Source organism: Xiphophorus hellerii, chromosome 16, assembly GCF_003331165.1.
Source record: "Xiphophorus hellerii strain 12219 chromosome 16, Xiphophorus_hellerii-4.1, whole genome shotgun sequence".
In the NCBI taxonomy this organism is placed as follows: Eukaryota; Metazoa; Chordata; class Actinopteri; order Cyprinodontiformes; family Poeciliidae; genus Xiphophorus; species Xiphophorus hellerii.
Genome location: NC_045687.1, coordinates 3614881 through 3640818, shown reverse-complemented (window position 1 = coordinate 3640818; position 25938 = coordinate 3614881). Strand labels below are relative to the sequence as shown.

At 34.4% G+C, this 25938-nt stretch overlaps 2 protein-coding genes across 5 annotated transcripts in view; one reads left to right on the top strand and one right to left on the bottom strand.

The window, feature by feature from the left end:
• The window catches only part of mybpc2a (myosin binding protein Ca), a 66613-nt gene extending 53376 nt beyond the window's left edge, over nt 1–13237 (bottom strand). For all 3 annotated transcript variants that reach the window (XM_032588233.1, XM_032588234.1, XM_032588235.1), the window contains exon 1: nt 13113–13237. In XM_032588233.1, the coding sequence (XP_032444124.1) occupies nt 13113–13134 (22 nt within the window). In that variant the 5' untranslated portion in view covers nt 13135–13237. The remainder of the gene's footprint in view (nt 1–13112) is intronic.
• Nucleotides 13238–19081: 5844 nt separating this feature from the next.
• emc10 (ER membrane protein complex subunit 10) lies at nt 19082–25737 on the top strand. 2 transcript variants are annotated; one of them, XM_032587842.1, is made up of 8 exons: nt 19082–19224; nt 19355–19421; nt 20915–21027; nt 21119–21232; nt 21329–21513; nt 22286–22379; nt 24926–25023; nt 25435–25487. In XM_032587842.1, the coding sequence occupies exons 1-7, from the start codon at nt 19132–19134 to the stop codon at nt 25010–25012; spliced, it is 753 nt and encodes a 250-aa protein (XP_032443733.1). In that variant the 5' UTR covers nt 19082–19131; the 3' UTR covers nt 25013–25023; nt 25435–25487. The 2 variants fall into 2 exon arrangements, with proteins under 2 accessions (XP_032443733.1, XP_032443732.1); XM_032587841.1 differs by lacking the exon at nt 24926–25023 and having other exon boundaries at nt 25435–25737.
• The last annotated feature ends 201 nt before the right edge of the window (nt 25738–25938 follow it).

Sequence of the window (25938 nt, the reverse complement as noted above, 5' to 3'; positions counted from 1 at the left end):
TGAGCCAGTTGATTCCACCATTTCTTTCAGCCAGCAGTGAAAAGTTGAGCAGCAATATTTTATTAAACATATTATTCGTTTATATTGATCATGCATCTATTGCCTAAATATATATTATTGATTTTTTTTGCCCCACTATAAAAGCAGCTCACTCAGATCACCTTTATCCAAACTGCTTCCACTATCCTGAATTGACCTGAAACCAAGTGCAAAATTCAAATATATGTCTATATATAGACTTGCAGAATGCTGGTTATTATATTCTGGATGAACATCGGTGGTATTTACTGGCTGGAGGGCATTTTATTATGACCCAAACAGAGCTGTATTTCTTACACGAAGAGTAAAATGGATAAATTCACTTTTTTTAAAAAACATCAAAGAATAAATTTATCCAGCATTGCAGTTACAAACCATAAAATCTGTCACATTCTAAATTAGGTCACCTTTAAATGAGATCACGCTGCAAGAAGAAGAAAATTAGATCTTTAAACCATCCAAGAACCAAAAGCATGCAGAAAATTCCCCTCTGCTGGTAATTAAAGATTTCAAAAAGCAGGTTATTCTGCAGGAAATAAGAGCGCTCAGTTTTCAACAGGAGGATTTGAGCTAGGGGAGGTCTGTGTAAATTTGGTTGACCTACTTTTTGTTTCTGGCTGCTGTGCTTCAGCCTTTAATATTTAAGAAGATCCTTTCTCCTAATGAACCTTTCTCAGAATCTGTGTAAGGTGAAAACGCCTGACAAAACAAGGCTGTTTGTCCTTCCATGTGTGGATTAAACTGTTCTTAATTACTGTATGAGAGATAATTATAGTCATTTACATAAAAATAAGCTACTCTGCAAAGATTTTAAAGGGTTCAGAGGTGGAAACGTGCATCAGAAGGAAAATATTTGACCATTTTAGTAATGATAAATCACTAAATAAAGTTTAAATACATTGTTGGTTTTATTTTTAGCAAGTTTTGACTTACTTTAGGATTTTTAAAAGTATTTGCTTTGTTTCAGTTTAGATGAAGACACTAAGGAAATTTTAAAAGGCAGTTTTCAAGAATTTGATTTGATTATTTAAAAGAAAAAGTTCTCTATATTTACAGACCAGATTGAAAATGCAGTGTAAGTAAGTTTTCTGTGAGTAACTAATTTTTGATTTTTTTTTTGCTATCAAAATCAGATTTCTTGGTGATACTTTAAAGATATTTGCAAGATTTTTGCAATATATTTTCCTCATTAAACCCCGTCCAAAATCTAAATGTAGAAAAAAAATTACAAAACAATACTTTTTAAAAAATTATTATTCCTTAAAGAACATAAAAAGCTCAATTTTTGTTACAGATTATGGACTATTACAACTTAGTAGTGCAGTAAAAGCAAGGTCACTTAAACAAAATGTTTGTTTTCTTTACCATTTTTGCTAAAAATTGTCACTAAATTCATAACTATGAATTAGCATTAAAAAAATGTGAGGGTCTGTGGATTTTTCATTAATTGCGAAAAACTGGAGGGACTGAAACTTCATGAAACAAAAAATGTTAATATCAAAATATGTTCTTCTTAAAATGTAATAATATTCAATAGTTTTTTCCAATTTGATTGGTCCCACATGATTTCATAAATGTTTTTGAGTTTTTTTTAGGTGAAACTCAGATTTTGTGTTGCTAATTTTTTTTATATTTTCACAAAATTTTGCAGTGTTTGCCTTTATGTATGACAGCAAATGTGACTTTTTGTTACTCGCCAAATTTATCATGTACTGTAACTTAACATCAAGAAAATCCAAGGCCACAGTTTAGTAGAAATAAGAAATACTGCCACCTGCAGGTGAGAGTTTGCAGAAAATGTGGATATTTGTTGATTTTGAGTGAATAAATAAGCAAACTCTCGAAATGTCCTAGTCAAAACCCAGACTTTCATCTGACTAAGTTGCTATGGCGTGAAAGTGATGGAAAATCTCTTATTTTTGGCTGAATTAGAACAACTGTGCAAAGAGTGGGACATTTATTGAACAGAAAAGATAATAGAAAGATAACTTCATAACTTTTCTTTACTGTTTTGTAATTTTTAGCTGGTATGATATGTTTAATAACATTTAAAGGTGCAGACAGTCCTGCGTTATGTAGTTTGTGCTTTAAGATGCAGTCCTCTGCTTTCCCTTTGTCTCCCGCTGTCGACACAGATTGTTCTCTAATTAGGCCAAGGCTTCTGTGAGGAAGATTTAACAAACAGAAATCAATTCTGGGTGTGCTTCCTCCGCCCGGCCCGTGTTCAAAGTCTTCGGTAATGGCGTATCTGTCAACTTTTTAGTCCGTCTTCTCGGGAACGCGTGGCACAGTCGCTTGCCTCTGCATCTGTCTGTAATTCATCACGCAGCGGGTGCATACCTGCGGGAACTCGATGATGGCCACGGTATGAGGTAACGCAACACTGAGCCAGTTGTGATATGTTGTTTTTTTTTTGGTGGGGTGATTAGGGCGGAGTGTGAGAGGACATGATGTTTGCTTCCCTTTTTTCTGCAGCCCATCTGGAGGGTTTAACCTTTCACTCAACAACTGTCGCTCTGCAGAAAGAAAAGATGGACCGTCGATGCCCAGAATTCCTCAAGCCGCTGCTTGAAATCCAACGCCTCAGTACAACACCCCAGAGATGTTTTCAAACTATCTTCCCATGTTCATACAGCTCGATTCAGCAACCAGCGATTGCACCATCAAGGCCTTCGCCGCCGACTGTAAGCCCAGAGGGGAATGGGTTCATTTAATTTATTCAGGACAGATCACTGAGTCTCTTCCCAGCTCTAACTTTAGGTAGGGACACTGGAGTCCCCAGGCCTGCCGCAATAAACAATAAATCAATCACATGATCAATTTAAACAAGCTCAATACCTAGTCGTTTTTCTGTTTTCTCGCATAAGTAACTCCTCTCTTGTTTTTAACAAATATAATTGTGAATCTCATTTATACTGGCCAGACATATAATGAAAGTGACTGGAGTACAGCACTGGACTGGTTTGACTCTCTCAAGAACAGAAACCTCTTTGTGTGAATAGATAACACAGTAGTTACATATGGGGTACCCCAAGGGTCAAGGGTCAAGGTAGTTATTCAAAACTGTGGTTTTATGTACTGTTCGGAAAAAAAGTACAACCTCGTCCACTTTTTTAAAATGATCTGACGTTTACCAGGTGCTAAAAATATTTATAGGAGATGAGCTATGCAAAAATTACATCTTGCCCTTTTTTATACATCTATTTGGGTCTCAAGTGCTTCTAAAAACTGCCTAAGCGCTTAAAAAAACACCCAGCGGTTTTTAGCAATAAGTTAATGTTTTTGGCGTCTGGAAAATGAGCCGTTTCAAAACCTTTTTAAATGTAACATCACAAATCAGCAGTCACTTCCCCGTTACCTAGCAACCCCAGCATACTTCCGCCTGTTACCTGGCTACTAAAACGGAGCTCCAGCATGTTTGGCCACCTGGTTTTACCTCTGTATGCATTGTACAATGGCTGCTGGAAAAGACAAATGTCAGAAACTCAGAAACCACTTTCTGCAGTCTTGATGGTTGTTTAGGAAGTTCTACTTTGGCTTTTCAAAAATGTACAGTTCTATAATTGCGCATCTGTTTGCAGCTATTTTTACTTTAGGGGCGTGGCCAGCAGCAGCTTATTAGGATTTAAAGTGACAAGAGGCCCTAAAAAAGCTCATTCTGAACTGACCACACTAAAATCAGATCATCTAAGATCAGATTTTGTGCCAAAAATTTAATTATCATGTTTTGTATTGCCTATATTTCTATCAAGGAAGCATAACAGATTACTTTTAATCTGTAATCTGATCAGGTAGCTCAGGTAATAACAAGAAACCAGATTAGCTACCTTAACTAAGCAGATGACACACAGCTCTACATTATGATGTCACCAGGTGACTCAAAAACCATTCAATCACTGAACAGATGCCTAGAGCAGAGAAATGTGTGGATGTGCCAAAACTTTCTCCAGCTGAACAAAAACAAAAGTGAAGTTATTATTTTTGGACTGAAAGAGGAACGATCTAGGGTCAATGCACAGCTTCAGTTATTACAACCAGAAACAAAAGATCAGGCCTGAAATCTGGATGTTGTGATGATCTCTGACCCAAACCTTCACATAAAGACAGTTACAAAGTCGGCCTTCTGTCACCTGAAGAACAGTTCTAGGATTTAAGGACTATTATTCATGTTAGTGTTGAAAAACATTTACCAGCTGCAGTTAGTTGTCAAATTCACTTCCACTTCAGAGAGTACCAAGTAAGTAATGAGGCTACAGTTTCTTGTAAATGCACACCAGCGAGGACAGCAGCTTTCATTTGTCCACGTAGCTCCACTTAGGCGACCAGTTTGTCTGTCATCAGTCTGCCTGAGTCTGCATGAAAAGCAAACAGAGGTCATGTTGACCGCTCCAGCTGCCAGGGATTTATTTATCAAGACATACTGAGAATATTCTTTATGTCTCCTCACTTCTAGGCCAGAAGTCCAACACAGACACTAGACATGAAGGCCGTTTTCGCACCTGATGGCGCTGTAGACTCGGTTCAATTGGGGATCAAAATAACATTTTGATAAATTTTCAGCACCTGCCCATCACTTTTACACTGCATTAAGTCAAACAAACCAAACCGTTTGAAAGAGCTGTTCCCCTCCCCACCTGTGGGGATGTTGTACCAAGAAATACTGAAGGAAACAACACAAAAACCTCTGAAGAAGACACTGAACTCAACTTCCTTCTTCCCAAAATGTTAACAAAAATATAGTGTCGTCAGATTTTAGCGGTTGTAGGATTTTTCTTTTGTCTTTGGCAAAACACAATTAGCAATTTCTCCTGCTAATGCTAGCCTCCTGCGTTTGTTTTGGTTGTATTTACCAAGAATGCTCTGGTCTGTAGTCCACTTCCTACTTCTGGATCAGTCTCCAGTCTGCTTGGCGTTCACATATGCATTCAAAGATATGAATATGTGAACTGAGGTTTTCAAAGGTAAACCTCAGTTCGAACACAAACTGAGGTTTGTAGGCGGACCAGAGTTTACTTTTTTTAGTTGATTGCGCGTTCACACCGGACTTTCTAGACAAACAGACTATAGTTCAATTAAAGTGAACTAAAACTAAACAGGGCTGATGTCTTTACTGTACCGATTATAACAACCAACCATTTAAAGAAAATTAGCATCAGTCTGAGTCAAGCTCTATATTTATCTTCTTCTACAGGAATGAAGCGTCTTCAGCCAGACTTGTGGAGAGGGTGACTCATCTCATTTGCCTCTCTGAAAATATGTCTACAAATGTTATTTAACACTCAAGCAGCTCCATATGATTACACCTCCACCACCGTACTTTATGACAGAGGATCATTCTCACTGGTACACTCCTTCGTAGCCAGATTATGTAGATTGGCTCCCCATCAGTGGAGTCACTTTACGAATACGATCCCTTTGGAAGTAACTGAGCTTTGTTTATTTTTAAGTCTGGGAACAAACAGAATGCAGACATGAACTAGCCCAGTTTATATTCAAACTCGTATTTCTACATTTTAATTTCAAAAATTTAAATAAATTGGAAGTAGTTCTCACTGCTAAATTTGTGGATTTCTGTTTGATTTGAGATGCTAAAGTTCCAGCAGTTTGATTACTAAACAAAAACAGAAAGACGTCAATTTCTGCAAAATTGTCTACCACTCCAAACTGACCATTAATTTAGCAACAGAGCTACATATAGGCCTGTAATATTGGTCCAATTGATTATTGAGGAATGAAAATTCAAGCTCATTTTGCCATTTTAGTGAATTTTATTGTTGTGTTGGATTAGAGACAGGCTTTTAAAGTCCTACGTGCAGGGCCAGTGTGTTAGGATTTCCCCTGATTTCCTCCACTTCACTGAATAAAGAACAATATAAACATTTATTATTAAACACAAAACATGACAATACTTTGCTGTCACTGTTTTTGTCTCGCCTGCCCATTGAGTTATGAATTGTGTGCCATATTTGCAGTGGTGGGCATACTTCTGCCAATCTGCTAATGAGCTAATAGCCGAGCTAATTTTTCATTTAGTGCTTTGACGCTTTTGTCAATTGTGAAAAAGTTTAGCACACTTAGCTTCCTCTAAATTAATTTTTCCAAATACTTTCCAAAATGCTACCTTACTTGGCTGTTTTGTAAACTTTTAGTTGAATAAACTTCAAAATCTGTGCTAAAGCTTTGGTAATCAGCTGCTATATGCATTTGTATTCATGCCCTTATTTGCTCTTTCTCTTTTTTAAAAGAAACTGTATTGAGCAAGTGGCAAATATACAATGAAGTATACAGAAAAAAAATTCAACAAATAAATACGAAATTCACTTATAAGAATTGTTTTGAGAGCTTTATTGTTGGTACTCCTCACATTATTCTATACCCACAAAGCATCGCTGTAGCTATACAGTAAACTGTTTAAAATCTATGAATGTTCTCCATGCTTTCTGACCAAAGCCTTACTGTAGTTAATTAGGCTAAATTGGCACCAGAGTTAAAGGTCTGTTCCAAAGAATCACTTCCTGAATCGCAACTGCAGGTGTTCAGCGACAAATTTGACCATTTCAATGAGTATCAACACAGTTGAATTAGCCTCCTGCACAACCAATAAGAATGAAGCCACTGGTCTCTGGATGGTAAGTCAACAAAAGAACACGGTTTCTTTTCCAGCACCCATTGTACGTACAGCGCATTCAGCACAGGTGTCAAACTCCAGTCCTGGAGGGCCACTGCCCTGCAACTTTTAGATGTGCCTCTGCTGCACCACACCTGAGTAGAATAATTAGGTCATTAGCAGGACCCTGGAGAACTGATCTACACAAGAAGTAGGTAATTAAGCCATTTCATTCCAGTGTTTTGTACCTGTGGCACATCTAAAAACTACAGGACACCGGCCCTTGAAGACTGGAGTTTCACACCCCTGGCATACGTACAGCGATAAAACAGGCATCACTATATACAATAACTTTGAAGAATTTGAATTAATATGAGCTACAGCAATATTTAATTTCCCTTTGGGATCAATGAGGTATTTTTGATTTGTGAATTAGAAAACCAGCTGACCAAACATGTTGGAATTCTTCTTCGGTCGCTAGGTAACGGGCAGAATTCGGCTGAGGTCGCTAGGTAACGGGCAGTGCCTGATGACTTGTGACGTTACATTCTGGAGGTTTTTGAAATGTTTCATTTCCCAAACTCTATAAAACATTAACTTATTGCCAAAAACCATCTGGGTGTTTCTTTTTAAGCACATGGACTGTTTTTAAAAACAGTTGAGACCCAAACGGAAACTCACAAACATGCAAAATGTGAATTTGATCCACAGTTTTCTGCTGATTCTGCCTGTTTGATGTACTTTTCATATTCCTTAATTAGTCCAGCTGAGTCAAGTCCATCGTCTACTACGTGAATTAACGGTTCTGCAGCCGCCCTTACATTTGGGAACTATTCTTGTTGCTGTTTATTGGGATGCGTGCTCCGTCGAGTCTCGGGAAGCTTTTCCCCGCTGAGAGCAAGACGCCGTGGGAGGAGTCGCAATAAAGTGACCAGCTGATCGACAGGCACAGAGGGGACTTTGAAGCTAAGACAGTGCAATTGAGTTCAAGACGGGGGCAGCAAAGTGAGGACGGGTGGATAGGAAGGAAAAAAGAGGAGCCTGATAATGTGGTGTTGGGAATATAATATGAATGATGTCAGGATGTCGGATCGGAGACTCATTTGTAGGATATAATAAAATGCAAGGATGAAATTACTGCATGATGGGGAAATAGAAATGGAAAAGGCTTAGAGGTCTCTGCAGGGAAGACATATCAAATCGACACATTTCATCACGCATCAACGTTCGTATGCATCTCTAAATATGGACTCCAATATTTCAAGAAAACACCTTCTTTGGTTTGTCCAAACTTTTTGCCACATGGGCCAAAATGTAGAACACAAAATAATTAAAATCAAGAAAATACAGTTTTTGTTTTGCAGGAATGGGATGTAATTTGTTGTTAAGTGTGTCACAATAATCAATTATTAATTGAATCACATGATAAATTAAAATAGTACAGACTAAATAATCCAGTTTATTTGTGGTTTCAGTTGTTTGTGGTTTTTAATTCCCTTTTTATTTCTTGTTTTTGCTTGTTTTGTTTATTTAAAATGTCTTCCAGTTTGGTGTTCTGTACAAAATAAAAATAAAAACATCTAGTTTTCTAATTCTTTTGGGCGTCGTTGACCAAATGTATTATCAGTTACAAGAGCAGGACTTTTCACTTTCTTTCAAACCCTTTGAAATATTTGCAAATATTTAACCAAGTTCAATACATTTTAAAAATGCAGATTTTGGTGCAACAAAATTGACATTTCACTAAAAGTCTCTGGATTAATGTGGTTCAACTTATATAAAAGCTTGGCTATAAAAAGACGAATACTTTGTGTTTATTAAACGAAGGAGTATTAGGGCCATCTATAAAAAAATTACAAAAAATTAAAATATGAGAAGTTGTAATAGATACATATTATGAGAATAAACTTGTAAGAGTATAAAATGTCGAGAATAAAGTTGCACAAGTATGACTTTATTCTGTAAATATTTTTGGCTTTGTTCCGAAAATATGAATATTTTTGTATTATTTCAGTTTTATTCTTGTGATTCTTTTTTACTTTGTTCTCCGAATTTTATTATAATCTTTGTATGGCCCTAGTACTCCATTGTAATATTAACATTTTCCATTGTAAGAAAGTTATATTGCTAATAATTTTACCCTGATTATAAATAAAAAGTCTCCATCTGCATCAACCACATGTCCAACTATGTATTAGTCTTGAACTGCAGTTTAAGGGCCGCACAACTTCAGTCCAACGATCACAAATGGACCTCAGACCGCACTTTGGACACCACTTGTTTACCCTGGATAACTTTGTCAGAGTTGGAACATATAAAACCATTAAATCCCAGTTTTCCTTAGATAATGATGAGCGAGACGGTGAAAATGGTGCAGGTGGATGCCAGCCGGGCAGACGGTGTAACCGACAGAGAGCAGGCCGGGTCAGACGGATAAAGTGTCGGCTTAACGAAGACGTGATGCAGCGTAGTCACACCTGACTTGGCGAAGGCCAATCTGACAAATCATTTCCCTGCTTAAATACTCTGGATGACCCAACAGAGACATAAAAAAATAACAATTAACCTTTTATATGGCTTTCGTTATAAAAATCAGATTTTTTACAAAGATTTTGTTGTTTTTTGAGGTTTCACAAATATGTTTCAATATGAAATTCTTTTATATTATTGTGTATAAAATATATTTAAATGTATTTATATTAAATAAATACATACGGCTGAAAATCATATTCAAATCAAATTCAAAACTACTTTATTGATCCCAAAGCAAAATGAAATAATATCACGATATAAGCATTTCATTTATGTTAATATTGCTAATTATTGATTAGTTTTTTTTAACTATCTGAAAGGCTGCCAAAATGTTGACATGACCGGTCCTGTTTTCACTCCATGTCATTTTTTATTTTTAAGCAGCTATGAGAGACAGTGGTGGAACTTAAACTGCTGCTGGGCAAGTTACTCAACAGACTGTTGCTCGGTAACCAAAGAGTGAGCGAGTTGCTAGGTAACCAAAGAGTGAGCGAGTTGCTAGGTGACCAAAGAGTGAGCGAGTTGCTAGGTGACCAAAGAGTGAGCGAGTTGCTAGGTGACCAAAGAGTGAGCGAGTTGCTAGGTGACCAAAGAGTGAGCGAGTTGCTAGGTGACCAAAGAGTGAGCGAGTTGCTAGGTGACCAAAGAGTGAGTGAGTCAGTCTATTCCACCAACTTTTCTTAGCAGCTAAAATTCTATTTGACTTATTATCTATTGGTATTTATCATGTGTTTATTGCGGTAAATATTATTGATTTATTGTCTAGACCTAATAAAACATCCTGTATTTTAAATTTCTACAAGTATAGGGTCCAATCTCTAAACTTGGGTAAAAAGAAAACTAGAAATTGTCAGCATTTGTGCATTTATGGAGTTTGAAACAGAGCTTTTGTAATTATCTCTCCACCAATGACAGATAAAAACACCACAGCCTTGGCACGGTTGAATTTTAGGAATGGTGTCTTGTGGTTGGTTAATGTTTCACTGCAATTTAGGTTACGTCGCAATTTTTGTAAGATGATACATTACTGGAATAAACTGCAAATTTATGGTGTGATTAAGAGCTTATCATTAACGCTGATGATGCAAGGGTGTCTGCTGAATGTTATTTAAGTTTTTATTCTTAATAGCATGGGTGTCCTTTTGGCTATTTGTGGCCTTTGGACCGATTGCCCCCAACTACAGTTCAAGATACAAATTTGGCCTGGTGGTTGATATAGATGGAGATTTTTTATTTTTATTAAAGGTGAAGTTGTTACCAAAATAATTTTCTTACTATGGAAAATTGCAAATTCAACATAAAGTATTGATATTTTTACAAACAAGCTTTTATAATAAGTTGAACCACATCAGTTAAGAGACTTTTACTGAAAAGTTGACTTTGTTGAACCCAAATAAGCTTTTATTTAGTCTATTAAACTTGGCTCAATATAGCGGACATTTTGAAACAAAGTGACCCAAATCCTGTCCTTAAAACTGTTTAATCGAGCACAAATGAATTTGAAAACTAGACGTGCAAAATACGTTTTAATTTTTGTATCTACAATGAATAACATTCTTTTCCAACAAAAATACTAAACAAAAAAAAACTGACTACTTTATTTGCTTGATTTTAGATTTTTTTATTTTATTTGACTACTTTTGACAATTTCAGACCACATGGCAAAAGTTTGGACATCCCTGCTCTATCGTAATATTTACATTAAGCAGTTTTGAAATTATTATTTAATTTAATGTATTAAGGAAATAAAGCAATCCCAATTGACTTATGCCAATCTGAAAATAGAATCCTGCTGTGTTTCATTAGCAAACCACATTTTGCTAATGTGGTTAGTTTAATATCACAAGCCACACTTCAAAACACTTACAAAGAACCTGTTTGACAACATGAAGTAGGCAAAATTATCCTAAAACTAACACATAATGCTCCAACCTGATCTAAAACAAGCTTGAAAAATCTCAAATGTTCCCGAATTAAAACAATGTTTTAAAGCAAAGTCGACCAAAACTGTTGCAAACGTCTTATTTGCAGTTACTGCAAATGGCTATGAACTATTAGCTTAAGGGAACAATTGCATTTTTACAATGTCAGTTTGACTGAAGTCTGACTGACCCAAGTTTCATTGATCGGTGCCGAATGAAAAACTATTTTGAGAATTTTGAAAATTTTACGTTTCAGATGTTTCAGAGCTAAAAGAATTTAAATATACTTTTGTTGTTTGATTAAAATATTGAATTTTTGTTTATTAGTGTTCAGATTCAAATAAATTGAAAAACTCAAAATTATTGCCTGCTTAACAAATAGTTCATACACAGCTGTTTAAATTGTGGAGGAAATTTGGTGATTTACAACTTTAACTTCAAATGTTCTTTGTTGTTAAAAGCCGGTTAAAGTCTACTATTACTCTGAGCAGAGAAAGAAAATACATGGTGATCAGATGGATTAACTTTAAATGTTTTTGTTTAGTCTACATTTGAACAGAATGCATAGACTAGGAAAAATTTACAAACTTTCAACAATTCTTGTGTAAAATGAACATGTATTGCTAAACCTGAACCTAGCAGTGGTAGTTAGAGTTTGGAATATTGTTGGAGAAAATCTGCTGTGAAATCTGGACTTGACCCTAGAAATATTGAGTTTGAAAAGGTTTTAATCCAACTGTTTTTACTCTAAATGTTCACAGATTGTTGCCCAATCATATTACTACTTTCTTCTACTTAATGAGCTTTAACTGCAGGTGATTATTCTCTCTCAAACTGCAAGTTTGTTGCAATATAAACGTCCAAAAATTACAAACCAGACACCAAAAGCGCGTCTGTTAGACACAATTACCAGCAAATATCTTTACATTTAACCCTAAAGAAACATTAGAAATATTAGTGATTAAAACAAACACAATCCTGTATTTGCTCTTCTTTCAGAGATGTTTTCACTCTAATTAATGGAGTCATACTGCATTAATTCCTAAATACTTTAAGGAGTATTTTTATGAGTAAAAATAATCCTAAAAGTATTTCCCCCCTCTACCCCCAAAATGACCAACTTTGACCATATTCAATTTTAGTTATAACTAGAAGCCAACATTCTGTGCATATTAATGCAAAAACAGCCTCTTTTATTCAACATTAGGCGTTTTCTGGGTTCAGTCTGTGGTCTACACTGCAAAAACACAAAATCTTACCAAGTAATTTTGGTCTAGTTTCTAGTGCAAATAAATCAGTACACTTAATAAGACAAAACTAACTTACAAGTGACTTTTCAGCAAGATATGGGAGCTTGTTTTAGGTCAATAATTCATTAATATTGATATAAAAAGTACTACATCCATTGGCAGATTATTTCATTCATTATTCCTCATTACAAGCAAAGTTGCTCGTATTTTTTCAACAATATTTAGGAATTTTGTGGGGGGGTTTTCAGTGGAAAAAGTACTAGTTCCACTTGCAGATTATTTCACTTGTAACGACATTTTTCCTGCGTTATAAGTGACGTAATCCGCCAGTGGATCTAGAACATTTTCATAATGTTAAATTATTTGTTAATAATTTGTTAATAATTATTTACTAATATTTCTCCCTGTAAAAAGTTATTTCTATGCTAGTACACTCGAAATAATGCAAAACCAAGAAACCAGACCAAAAATACTCTGTAAAATTGAGTGTTTATGCAGTGGAAAACATTCTAGCGCCATTGGCATATTATTTAACTTTTAACAAGACATTTTTCCCATGTTATAATCTACTAGTAAATAGCACTTTTCCATCCATATTAAGGTAGTATTTACTCAAAAAGAGCTCCTACATCTTGCTGAAAAGTTAGTTGTTAGTTATTTCATGTGTACTAAGACATTTGCAATTGAATTTAGGCTAAATTTACTTGGTAATAGTTTGTGTTTTTGGAGTGTAGTGAGGGTTTCCCGTCTGGACTGTCTTACCTGTCTTCTTTGGCTCAGGCATGTCTGTGTCTGTTTAACGGGATTCCTCCTTCCTGCTTCCCAGTGGAACTGCCGGCGCGTCTCTTCCTCCCCTCATTTTATGAGCTCGCTCCCCGCCCGCCGCCGCCGCCGCCGCCATCCTCCCCCGGGAGGAACTAGAAAGCAGGACAGCGGCAGAATGGCGGTCACATGAAACCTTGGCAGGAGCTACGAGGCTTTAAGGAGACCGGAGGATGAAGACACCGAGAGGGGGGAAAGAGTTTAAGGGAAACTGTTTCAGAGCCGTTAAGGAGAAAGCTGCCAGCCGATGAACTCATTACGCCCGGGAGGCTAAGCATTAGCGCACCGACGCTCATTTTTCGGTGCAGAATTTAAAAAAGAAATCACAAATATTGTATTGTGCTTATGTTTACGTGGATTGGGTAATTAATACTCAACAGGAATACCGTCGTTTTAAAAATGTATTGAATTATTGTTGAACAACCAACTGATTCTGGTGATTTCTTCCAACTTTTGCCGCCGCCATTTCGCGAACTAGCGGAAGTGCCGTAATTTGCCGACGGATGACGTAAACTGCTTGTGTTTACATATCAGTTCGAAATGCTAACAAGCAGCTTTATGAACAAGTAAACGAAGGATATTATATCTTTAATTTCAGTATGCTTTAGTTATTAGTGTTACAAACGCACAATCTAGTTCCAGCCAGTTGTAGATTTTCCCCATTAATTACCTTTTTATTTAATTCAGCTAAAACAAAAATGTTTTCTCAATCTCGGTTTTTGTTATTCGTCAGTAGTTTCAAATACATTCTGCAGTAGCAGTAAAGGAGCAGAGAAGAAAGGTTATTATAGTTAACTAAAACTAACATTTCTAAGGTTTATTTTAATGTTTATATCCAGATGCATCAAGATAAATATGAAACTGAAAACTAACTTATGACTTTAACATTTCACCCTTCTAAAAAATACATAAAACAATTATGAAGACGTGTTTATTTTTATCTCTTTATAAAATATTAAAGTTCACTATGAATTTACGGTAGATCTTCCTACAGAGTACGGTTTAAAAATATGGAGCCTGGAAAGACTAGAAACAAAAAAAGGAAGATGAAAGAGGAAGGATAACAGGAAGAAGGACACGAAGAGGGAAGGAAGGAAGCAAAGAAGGAAGGACACAAAGAACAAAGGGCAGAAAAAAGGAAGGAGGCTGGAAAGTAGGAAGGATGCAAAGATGGAAAGAATAAAGGATGCATAAAAGGAAGGATCCAGAGAAGGAAAGTAAGAAAGGACACAAAGAAGGATGGAAGTTTATTTATATGAAACATTTACAACAGCCGCGGGTGACCAAAGTGCTTCACAACAAACAAAACATCACAGGTAGATAAATGATAAAACATAAAATAAAGATCAGTAAAAATAATACCACAATTTCAAAATTGGGAGAAAACATCAATAACTAATAATATGAATAAAAACCAGAACAACACTTAATTTCAGCTGCTCCTCTTTAACTGGCTAAAGAGGAAAGATGTTTAACTTCTTGTGTTGCGATGTGTTGAAGGAAAAACACAAGAAATTACAAATTTCTACTTCAGCTAGGACAGAAGGAAGGGACGTGGGAAGGAGAGAGCAGTTTCCTAGCATATTATGTTTTCTATGTTGTGGGAAATAATCTCAGCGTTCTCCTAATGTAACTTGGCTGAACATCTTAAACTGATTTCAGTCCTAATGGACGCATTCAGGCTCTGCAGCTATTACAGCATTAGCATAACTGAAACCTGGGTTGAGTTTTGAAATTAGCTGAGAGTTTCCCAGCGTTTTTTCTGTGTCGAAGCTCCACATCAGAGACTCTGGGGACGAATCTGCTTTCCAAGAAGCCAAACATGGAGTTCAAGTTTCCTTCCCAGAGCAGCAGGCCTCGTTTTTAAAACGAGCCGAGGAAAAAACGGAGAGGAGGAGTAGAAAAAGAGACTGAACAAGCATCTGAAACGAGTTCTTACAACAAGGGCTCTGACCGATGGGGTGGTAAAGCAACACAATTCAAAACTAACAGAAGAAATTTGGTTTATTTAGCCTCTTAAAGAGGGAAAAGATGTGTGTATTAATTTTTTTAAGTCATTTTTTCACCATCTTATTCCTACATTTATAGATGCCAGAGGACCAAATTAAATATTTATTTCAATAAATAAATATTTAGTTAGTAAAATAAACATTTAATTTGGAGAAAACTAAATATTTAGCCTAGACTTAAACATTAAGTTGGGAACTAAATTTCTAGCATATTTAGAAATAAATATTTTATTAAATTAATTATGAACAAATTTCAAAATAAATATTTAATGAGGAAACTAAATGTCTCAGTCTGTTCTACATATTCTAATTTTCAAACTAAATGTTTAGTTTGCACATTTTAATATTTTGCTAACTAAATATTCAGTTCAAAATTCAATATTTACTGTGCTATGGCTAAATTTCAAACTAAATGCTTATTTTTCTAACTATATATTTAATTCAAAATTTAATATTTATTTTTCTATAACTACTTTTCAAACAATGCTTATTTTTCAATATAAATATTTAGCAATATCCTAAATATTAAGATTATTGCTAGATATTTTGCAACTTAAAAAAAATCTTTACAGTTTATTTAGTGGTCAGCAAAACCAGTTTTTATTTTGATATCCCACTTCTGCTAATGGGCAAGCTAATTTACATATTAGCTAAATATTTGCTAGCAATCTAAATATTTTGTTAGCAAAATAAATAGTTAGCTTGCTTGCTAGCTAAATAGCAAGCAACTCATTTAGCTGGAAAGTATAGAATAAGTTGCTGTTTAGCTAGCAAATAATTATAATTGAAAATAAAAAGAATTGAGCTAATTCTAAAACGCTAATCATAAACTTTAGCTTCTCTCAAAAATCACGCAGGATAATAGTCGATTTTGATCTGTACTCTACCGAATAAACATACTTTTCTGGATTTTTTTTCCCAGGCGGGGAGCGCGAGCAGAGGAAACAGAAGTTTCACTCTCTTCAAAATAAGAGCATAAATATAAACGTCTAAATACCTGAACAATTTTTTACAATCTATAACAAAACTTCAACACAGATTTGAAACATTATTCAACTGAAAGTTTACAAACCAGCCAAGTAAATCATAATTTATCCAGAAAAAAATTATTTAGTGGAAGCTAAACATTTTCATCGTTAACAAAAATGCTAGAGTGCTAAATGAATTTATGTAACATATATTCACATATAGATCGGATTTGTCTGGACTGAATTAAGGTTTGTGGATTATTTTTCTAAAATCTGGGTTTGTTGTAAAACAAACATTATAAGCTAAAAAATGTCTTTAATGTCAGTGTCAGACAGAAAAATAAACTTGCGTCTTGTGACAATCTCCAGCAGAGCAGATTTGACAAGAGTTCTGCGCACCAAAGTCTAAACCAAGTTAGAGACCCAAAAATAGCTCAGACGTTTGAATTTTCAGACTTTAGGATCGTTATTGTCAAAATGAAAGTGCTTTTTCAGCAGGCAGATGAAGGCTTTCCACTTCTGTCTGAGCTGGGTTTATTTGTGGGTCAGACAGGAATAAACACAGAGCACATTAATTATGTTTGGCAAAAATATTTTCATCATGTTTTTTTTTTTTGAAAGGTTTGATTCTTTCTGTTAAACTTTGTGTTTTTCTGCCCTTTTGATGACCCAAACTCCTCGATGTAGCAGTGAATAAGTGTTGATTTATTTACTTATTCATTTTATAATGATAATTATAATCATGATAATGTGGCAATCGTGTTAATAGCTAACACTTTTACTTAATAATTTGCTCATTTATTTATTTATTCCTTATTTGCATTCATTTTTTTATTATTTTATTAGTAGTAGTAGTCGTCATGTTCGTTGATGTAATAGTGGTGATGGTATTCATTTATTTCCTTTATAATGATAATAATATTTAAAATGTAGTGATAGTGGGTAACATTTTTACTTAATTACTTGCTTATTCACATTTTATTATTTATTATATACTATATTTTTTAAATTAATTTATAGTACATTAATTATAAATTAATACTGTTATTAGTAGTAGTTATCATGTTTGGCAATGTATTGGCAATAGTGATAGTAGCTAATATTTTTACTACATTATTTGCTTATTTACATTTTATTTATTACATATCATATTTATTCTATAATTTATATTACATTCAGGATTATTATTTTATTAGTAGCAATAGCGTTAATTTAATTACTTATCTTAAAATAATCAGAATAATTCAGCAATAGTTAAGTAACTAATACTTTTACTCAGTTACTTGTTATATATTTATTACATTTATTAATCTATTCCACATTCATTGTTATTAATATTATGTAGCGATAAACGTGGTAGCTAATTTAATTACTTCAATATATTTTGCATAATTTATTATTATATGTCACATTTATTTATTTACTTATAATTCTTAGAATTAATATAATTATTGTGATTGATGAAATAGTGTAAGTTTAATTAAATTACTTGCTTATTTACTTATCATTCTTGATATATTATTATGATATAGAAAGATCGTAAAGTGTTAACATTTGCAGCCCTGTTTTCTTCATAAACAACGTTATCTCATATTGTCATAATTTAAATCCAGATCTCTCCACACATCTGGATGTGTGAGATTTTTTGGTAAATATGTCAGACATAAACCACTCAGAGCTTCCCACAGTTGGAGAAGTTATTTTATCCGGGTAAAAAAGCTGCAGCGGTTCTCTGGGGACAGAGGCCAGATGTGGACAGCTGTCCTTTCCAGCTTAAAATGTCGCAGTAAAACTTTCATCCAAGGCTTGGGATTAAAGCAGCCAGGAGCTGCTCCAGCATAAACTCACCCCTTGAATTTGACAAACTATTTTTTTTTTTTTTTTTGCAAAAGCGGAGCTATGTGTGCTGACTAAAGAATTTTAAAACATGAATTACTTTCCTTCCAGCGGGACATAAATATTTAGTGTTTCTTGTGAAAAGGACTGCTGGATCACAGAGGGGGTGAGGAAGTTTTTTCTGGTCTGTTAGCAACCTCTGCTGGTTCAAACGTGATCATCAGTTTGAACTCAGACTGATTTTACTATATTCATATTTCATTTCTGATCATGTAAGGTGCCAAGAAAACAGAAACAACTAAGGAAAAGGTGAGTTAAATATCACACTTGTATGATATTCTGAAACCCTAAAACAGAAAAAGACATTAATAACAATGCATAAAAAGTAGTTTTTGAAACAAATGAACACAATGTTACATAAATAAAGACTATTTCTATTTTAATCTATCAAAAAATATTGTCTAAAACCTTTAGTTTGTCTGTCTTATGTACATTTGTATTTTAGAACTCCTTTAACTATAATAATTTAACTTTAATAACTAAATCATTTTGTAGATTTAGAGTCATTTGTATGATTATAAGTTGATTTGAAACGTAAAAATACTAATTAATATTGTTTCAGGCATGAAATGATTTGAAACATTTCAGGCACTAATAAATTTTACAATGTCTAACTTTCTCTGTATTAATTTATAGATTAATGTATTTCTATGTGTATGCTTGTTATTATTATTATTTATTAATTTATTTTATATTTAGACAAATTTAAATTACTTACAATATCTCATATATATATTTATATAAATTTTATAAAGCTTGTGGTTATATTTGTATTTACTAATATTTAACACTTTGGATGGAGTAGCTTGTCAACAAATCGCATTGGGTATCAATAAAGTATATTGTATTGATGTAAACAACCTTTCAATAATAAAATAACTACATTATTTTTATAAATCCGTTTTAAGAATATACTATTCACGGTAAATAACAGACTAAAGATGTATGTGAAGCCAAAGATTTCAAAATAAAGATCAAAAACGCAGCGTGCACATACTTACATACGTAGACTAGTTAATGTGCTTTTATTCTGAAAATGCAGATGTTACTTCTTTAGCCATCTTCCGGTGTCCACAGTTAGCAGCAATGGCTCGCCTGCTACCGCTTAATGTTGCTGTTATTTCCATTGTTTTGTTATTTATATGCGCAAATTTAGTATCATGTAATAACGGCCGAAGGGTAAGAGTTAAATAATCATTCGTAAATATATTTTTAACAAAAAAAGCGATGAGGGTTATTTTATTTATGCTAACGAGTTAGCGTTAGCATTGTGTGATAGAGGCTAAACGCAGATTTTGATTATTTTCAGGTCGGTGATCCGTTGGAGGCCGAACTCAGTGGATTCTCTGTGCCGCTTGAACACTCGTTTGAACTCGGTGAGAAGATATTTTAATTGCGAAGAAACAGAAGCGTGTAGAACATAACTCATGCTAGTTTGCTAACTAAGTATTCTTGTGCTCACCAAGCTAACGCAATTTCCGTTGTCTGTCATTCTAAGGACAGACATTCTGTTTTTCTTGTGATTTTATATATATAGTTTGTGTCATAGTTTGTGCTTTGGAAGTTTATTGACCAGGTTGAATAAAATTTAATGTTCAACTTTACCTCCAGGCGTTGTAATTTTGGCATGTAATAAAGCCTTGTCTTTATTTAAAATGTATCTAAAAAAATGTAAATATACAAGTCAGAATATAATGTAACTTTGCACTTACGCTCCCTTTCAAGAATTTCAAACATGTTCAGATTAGGGGACAACATGAAATGATATCGCATATTAAATTTGTCTACATAGCAAAAATTGTTATTATGACAACTCTATAAATAACCCAAAAGTTTAAGTTCAGGCTCAATAGCTCCAGTTAGCATGGCAAATGTTTAAATTCATGAGGGAACAAATATGTCTTCGTTGGAAGAACTGAAGAATAAGATGGTGGCTTGACTTTGGTTTGCAAAGCTGCATCTGAATGAAAGACTTCTGCAAAAACACGCTTCCAACACATGAAACTAACGTATAAATTAGAATTTTTATTTACTACATAAAGAGGATAATGTATATTTGTCAACATGAATATACATATACTAGATTTAGCCCAGTTAGGAAAAGATGATCAGGCTAATTTTCATGTAGCAGGTTGATTGGATGGATTAAAAAGAACTAAAATCAGCATACATGACCTGTCATTTATGAAAGATTGCAATATGTGGCTAAAATTAATGTAATTTACAGTAAAAACCCATAAGAAAACAAAAACAAGTCACGTGAGGGGGGAAACATGCAAAAATACTAATTAATTTATTGAAGACATGAGTACAATGATAACAGTTTAATGATGTTGGCTGTGTTTGAGGAAAATCAAACGTAAGTCAAAATCAGTATTTGAACATAAACGCCTCATATTATCAATCACAGTGGGTCGGCTGTCAGCTCTTCTGATTACCAAATTACTACTGATTATTTTAGTAATCGATTCCATTGATTATTCTGACAAATTCTACAGATTTTTTTACTTAACCGGTTAAACCTTTTTATTAAATATTTGAAATACATTAAAAAATACAAATAAATGATTTAATTCCTTTTAAAAAAAAATATTTTATGATCCCAAGAGGAAATTAAGTAAACAAAAATATAATATAACATTTTTTAAAAAAAAATGTATTGCCTAAAATGCATATTTACAGACAAAGGTTGTTTTATTTGATCTTAAAAGCAAATTTTTTGCCATTTTGGTTTAATTTCTGCTCTGAATAAGTTTTTTTTTTTTTTTCAGGAAGTGACTTTTTTTCTGTCTCCGACTCAAAAGTTGATGATTCCGTTTTGCTTTTTAATTATCTATGCTCATAGTTGTTTGCTCTGTTTTGTCTTCAGATGATGTTGCAAAGTTTCAGTCGCGTGGATCCTTGCTGCTGAAAACGGGTCGGGAGCCAAGCGTCTCTCTAACTCAGAACCAGCTGTCAGAAGACGACCGCTCCAAGCTGAAGGTGAAACTGAAAAACCAATCTTTGACTGGGACCTCTGGATTTGTTTTTGTTTTTTAAAAAGCGATGCCTTTGTCTGGTGTGGTCTCCTCAGGAAGTGGCTGCAGTCGACGGCTTGTACAGAATCCGAGTGCCTCGGGTTTTCCTGCAGGCGGACAGACAGACGGAGTGGCAGATGGACGGTTACCTCACAGCGTTCGTCAGAGCCGTATGTGTTCAGCTTCAAAAATGGCAGCAAAAACGGAACAGAAGTCACCAAAATGAAGGTTTCTGTGAAGAAGTTTTGTTTTGTTGTCGTTCCCAGTGTGCGATGGTCGAGTCCCACCTGAGCGACGTGATCACGCTCCACACCGACGTGTCGGGATACCTGATCGGCGTCTCCATAGTAACCTTACCTGGAGCCTGCAGAGGCGCCGAGGTCGAGGATGAAGTCGACCTGGAGGTTTACAACACAACTCTGAGCATCATGGCTCCTGTAAACGCTCCAGGGTCAGTCTTTAGTCTTTAAGCTTCATTTGGTTCTGATTCATAAGAAATAGTTAGAAAATAAAATTGTTTTTCTTTTCTTTTTACTTAAGCAACAATAAATTAAGCATTGTTGCTTAAGTAGAGCTTGAACTATTTTAATTAAACAAAGTAACTTGATTTATTTATGTTTTTTGTAGATGCAACACTTCAAATGTTTTTATGTTAAATGAAAGGGATCCAGTTTGTTTATTATTTTGGGCTCAATTTGAAGGAAACTGAACAAAATATTTTGTATTAGGATCTACGGCAGTCCTCATTTGAAAACATTTTGTGTATTTAGCCGAGTTTTGGTACAGCAAGTAAAACCAGATTTGGTGTAATTTAGTGTGCAAGTCGACGGGTCGATGTGGTCCTGGTTACCATGACAACAAAAGGAAAGCAGAAAGTTAGGAAAAGATGATCAGTTTGTGTTGCATCTAACATTTTTGAGACTAGATTTTGATTTAAAAATCATAGTTTTGTCCTAATTTATTTAATTTATTTTTGAATTGTGGTTGGGAGGGCCGCATAACGTCAATTCAGAGTCCAAAAATGGCCCCCAAACCCACTTTGAACACCCGTGATCTTAATGTTTCTGCTTAGTTACATATAATCCACTGAGACAAAGAAAACGTCAGTGCGTTTCTGTTTTTTTGTTTTCTTATTTTGTAACTTTATAATTTATTTTTTTCAGTTTCAATTTGTTTGAAAACTGATTAATTTAAATCTGTTTTCTTTTGTTTTGTTTTTCCAGACCGGAGACGGCTCTGTTCCTGGAACGGATGGAACAAGAATCTGAGAAGAAAGGAAAGAATCCACAAGAGCAGAAATCGTTCTTCGCCAAATACGTAAGAGCGATCCGAGTTTCTGCCAAAGCTGTCAGGGTTCATAAAAGGTTTAAAAAGTCACAGTCAGTTCGTAGTTAGCGTTTAGCGTGTTTAATATCAGATCAGAGATGAAGTAATCACTGTTTTATGGCTAATAGTGTAGATAGTATGTTGGCTGTGCACTGCCAGTCAGCTGGCTGATGCAGGACTTGAAAACTTTCGCTAACTGATCTTCCACCAACGCCAAGAAATAAATCTTATAGATACGGCTGGGCGATATGGCTTAAAGATAAAATCTCAGATTTTTGTTTTCACACCAAATCCGATTTTAATAAATGTTTTATTTTTATTTTATTTTACAAAAATATTTTCAGAGTTGTTTTTATTTCAAACGTCCCTTCTGTGAGTTATTAGCGTCAGGCTACGAGAATTTTGGTTTAAGAGATTATAGGCAAATTATTAAGAGAATAAAGACGCAATTTCACCAAAAACGTCTTGAAATTACGAGAAAAAACCTTTTAATGAGAAAAAAACGTGTTGAGTTATCAGGATCTGCTCAGTTTGTGTTGTTCTTCTTTGGAAATAGACTCAGCTGTTGCTGCTGATAATAATTTAGTGCTGATGTGTTAAAGTGTTAAGTAGTTCTATTAAGTATTATCTCTAAACCTTCACAAGATGCTCAACTTTCCTCATTTAAAGCTTTTACTTTTCATGTAAGATTTCTCGTAAAATTACGACTTTATTCTGGTAATATTACGACTGTACTCTCATAATCAGAAAAAGAAAATCGTAGCCTAGCCCTAATATTTTGTCGTAGAGTTGACATGAACTCAAATTCAAAGTAAATAGAGGCTGTAAAACAAGATGGCCGCCCTGGTTGCGCTGACATCACTCTGACCTTTGGAAACTGAAGGAAAACAAATCTCAATTTTCCACAAATGAAATCTTCAAAAACCAAAAATTTGATTAATTGATAAAATTATTGAGCAATTGATCAATTTGTTTAGCAATTAATTAATTTAATCAATGAATCATCCATAATGATCAACATATTTTAGCTGCAGTGGGATCAGTTATTCTACGTTTTTGAACAATGTTATATTTTCTTAAAGTTTTCGAGCCCTGAGCCTCTAATACCAGATTTGCTATATTTATTGATTCTCTCACTCAGCATGACTTTCTGCCTGTGTGCAGCTTCTGCAGAGACGGAGGAAGCATGAAGCTCATCGGCTGCTTTTGGCTAAAATAACAGAATGCTTTCTGTTTTTCCAGCCTGTCTTGTAAATGTGAGCTTCCAGCCACAGAAATTATGAAACATTTTAAACCATTTCAGAGCTGCAAAGTTTTCCTTCATGGCTGAAATCATGATTAATCGACTATTTAAATAATCAACAACTAATTTAGTAATTGATTGATTGCTAACTGGAGAATAGAGACTCAAAGGCCATTTACTGAAAAACAACAACATTCAGAGCAGGAATTAACCCAAAACAGTACAAAATATATATATTTTGAATTTAAGATAGAAACACTTTTGTTTGTAAATATGTTTCTTTACCTGGTTCAGATTTACTGAAGGAATTCTGTTTTTTCATTTTAGGTTGTTTTTTTCTTTTACTTAAAAAAGGAATTAAAGTGTTTATTTGCATAGTTTAATTTATATTAAATAAAAAAGGCTTAAGCAGTTAAATAAAAAATCTGGAGAATGTTTATTTTTTTATCTGATTAATCCATTATTCTGACAATCAATACATTAATCAATAACTAAAATAATTAAGTTACAGACTGACTTTCCTTCACCTGCTAAATCAAATGTAAAGCACCAGGCAGTTCGACGGCCATTGGAGACAAAGAAAAAAGGAGTAAATTCACCCCAAAAAACTTTGTCATTTCTGACTGTGAAAAGTTGAAAATTTGTTAGAAAAAACTAACATTTTGAGATTATAGTTTTTTTTAACTTTTGAAACTCAGAAAGTTCCACGTTTTTTCCCTAAGAAATTTTAGGTTAATGTCAAAATTCAAAGTTTTTTTCTAGCAAATGTTTAACTTTGAAAAGGTCTACATTTCCAAGTTAGTTTTCTAGAAAACTTTTGATGTTTCAAACTTAAGAAATGTCCAATTTTGGAAAATTGTAATTTCTAGAAGATTTGACTTTTTAAGCTCAAAAATTTTCTAAAGAAATTCTGGAAAATTTCTTCTTTTTTTCCATTTTTCGGAAAATTTTCGGCTTTTCAAATTTAAAATATCCAAAAGAAAAAATTCAAGACAATTTCTGATGAATCACAAAATTTCTGAGTTTTTTCAGAAAATTGTCAACTTTTGAAAACTCAAATATTTACCAGTTTTTTTTCTAGAACATTTTCTCTCAATCTAAAACCTTCTTCCTATTTTGGTGTAAATTCACTCCTCTTTTTTCTGTCTAATATGCTGTTGCAGTAGGCAGAGCTCTTTTTGGTAATTTTATTGGGTTCCTGCGGCCCGGTTCTGTGCGGCCCGGCCCGGTCCGGTTGTTCTGTGCCGTGTTTGTGCCTCACTGTGTGTCCAGTGACTGTGTTGCTGTGTTCCAGTGGTATTTGATTCTGGGAGGTGCCATCTTCCTCATGCTCACCAATTCCGCACAGCCCCCAGCAGGGGGCGGCAGAGAGCAGAGCTGATTCCCACTGAAGTACAGTTTCCTTACTTGTGGCTCTTCCTCCTCCTCCTCTTCCTTTTATTCTTCTTCTCCGTTTGTGTTTAACCACAAACTGTAGTTTCTCACTTATTCCTTCTTTTTCCTCTGTTAGCCCTCCTCTAAAGTCTAAAACCAAATACATTTTAGGCTGATAGTTTCTAAAAATCGACTGAATCCAAACCTTTAGAAAGTTAGTGGAGCCTAAAAGTTTTTGGTGTTTGACTCTCTAGTCTCTAACCCTCCTGGAATATTTTAACATTTTCTTTTTCTGTTGAGAAATAAATCTGACCTTATCTGGGAGGAAATAAATCAGCAACTTTTACCAAATACATGCAAGTGATCACAGTTAATTCTATGTAAATTATAGTAGTTATTTATACAAGGTCTGTTTTTCTTCTCTTGCAGTGGATGTACATCGTGCCTCTCGTTCTTTTCCTGATGATGTCAGGCGCCCAGGACCAATCAGGCGGCGGCGCCGGGGGTGGAGCCGCCAACGGAGGTGGTCGATGATCAGCTGTTTGTTTAGTTTTTTTTCCCGGTATCATTCACTGAATAATAATTCTCAGTTTTTATCTGCTGTACATAAAGCTATTTAAGGAAGAACATATTTGTTGTGCATCTAAAATCTGTACAGTAAAGAGGAAACTTTGACCTGCAGGCGACTGCACTTTTACTACTAATGTGGAAAATAAAGTATTTATTACTTTACTTGTCTTTGTTTTGTTTTTTTTATTTCACTAGACTCATGTTGTTCTGTAAAATTCCAGTTGTTTTTAAATCTGCTTTATTGATAAGCTTGTACTTAAAGGGGAATAAAAGTTACAGAATAAAGCTTCTAATGACTTCTAAAGTCTTAATGAAAGTATAATCTGATATGACCAGAAGACAGGTGTTCTGTATAAGTGAAAT

What these genes read in the sequence shown, in the direction of transcription:
- emc10 (XM_032587841.1), top strand. Translation starts at nt 19,132, where the DNA reads ATGGCTCGCCTGCTACCGCTTAATGTTGCTGTTATTTCCATTGTTTTG. An exon ending in TCACAGCGTTCGTCAGAGCC is followed by an intron (nt 21,233 to 21,328) that starts GTATGTGTTCAG and finishes TGTCGTTCCCAG; the next exon opens with TGTGCGATGGTCGAGTCCCA. An exon ending in GCTCCTGTAAACGCTCCAGG is followed by an intron (nt 21,514 to 22,285) that starts GTCAGTCTTTAG and finishes TTGTTTTTCCAG; the next exon opens with ACCGGAGACGGCTCTGTTCC.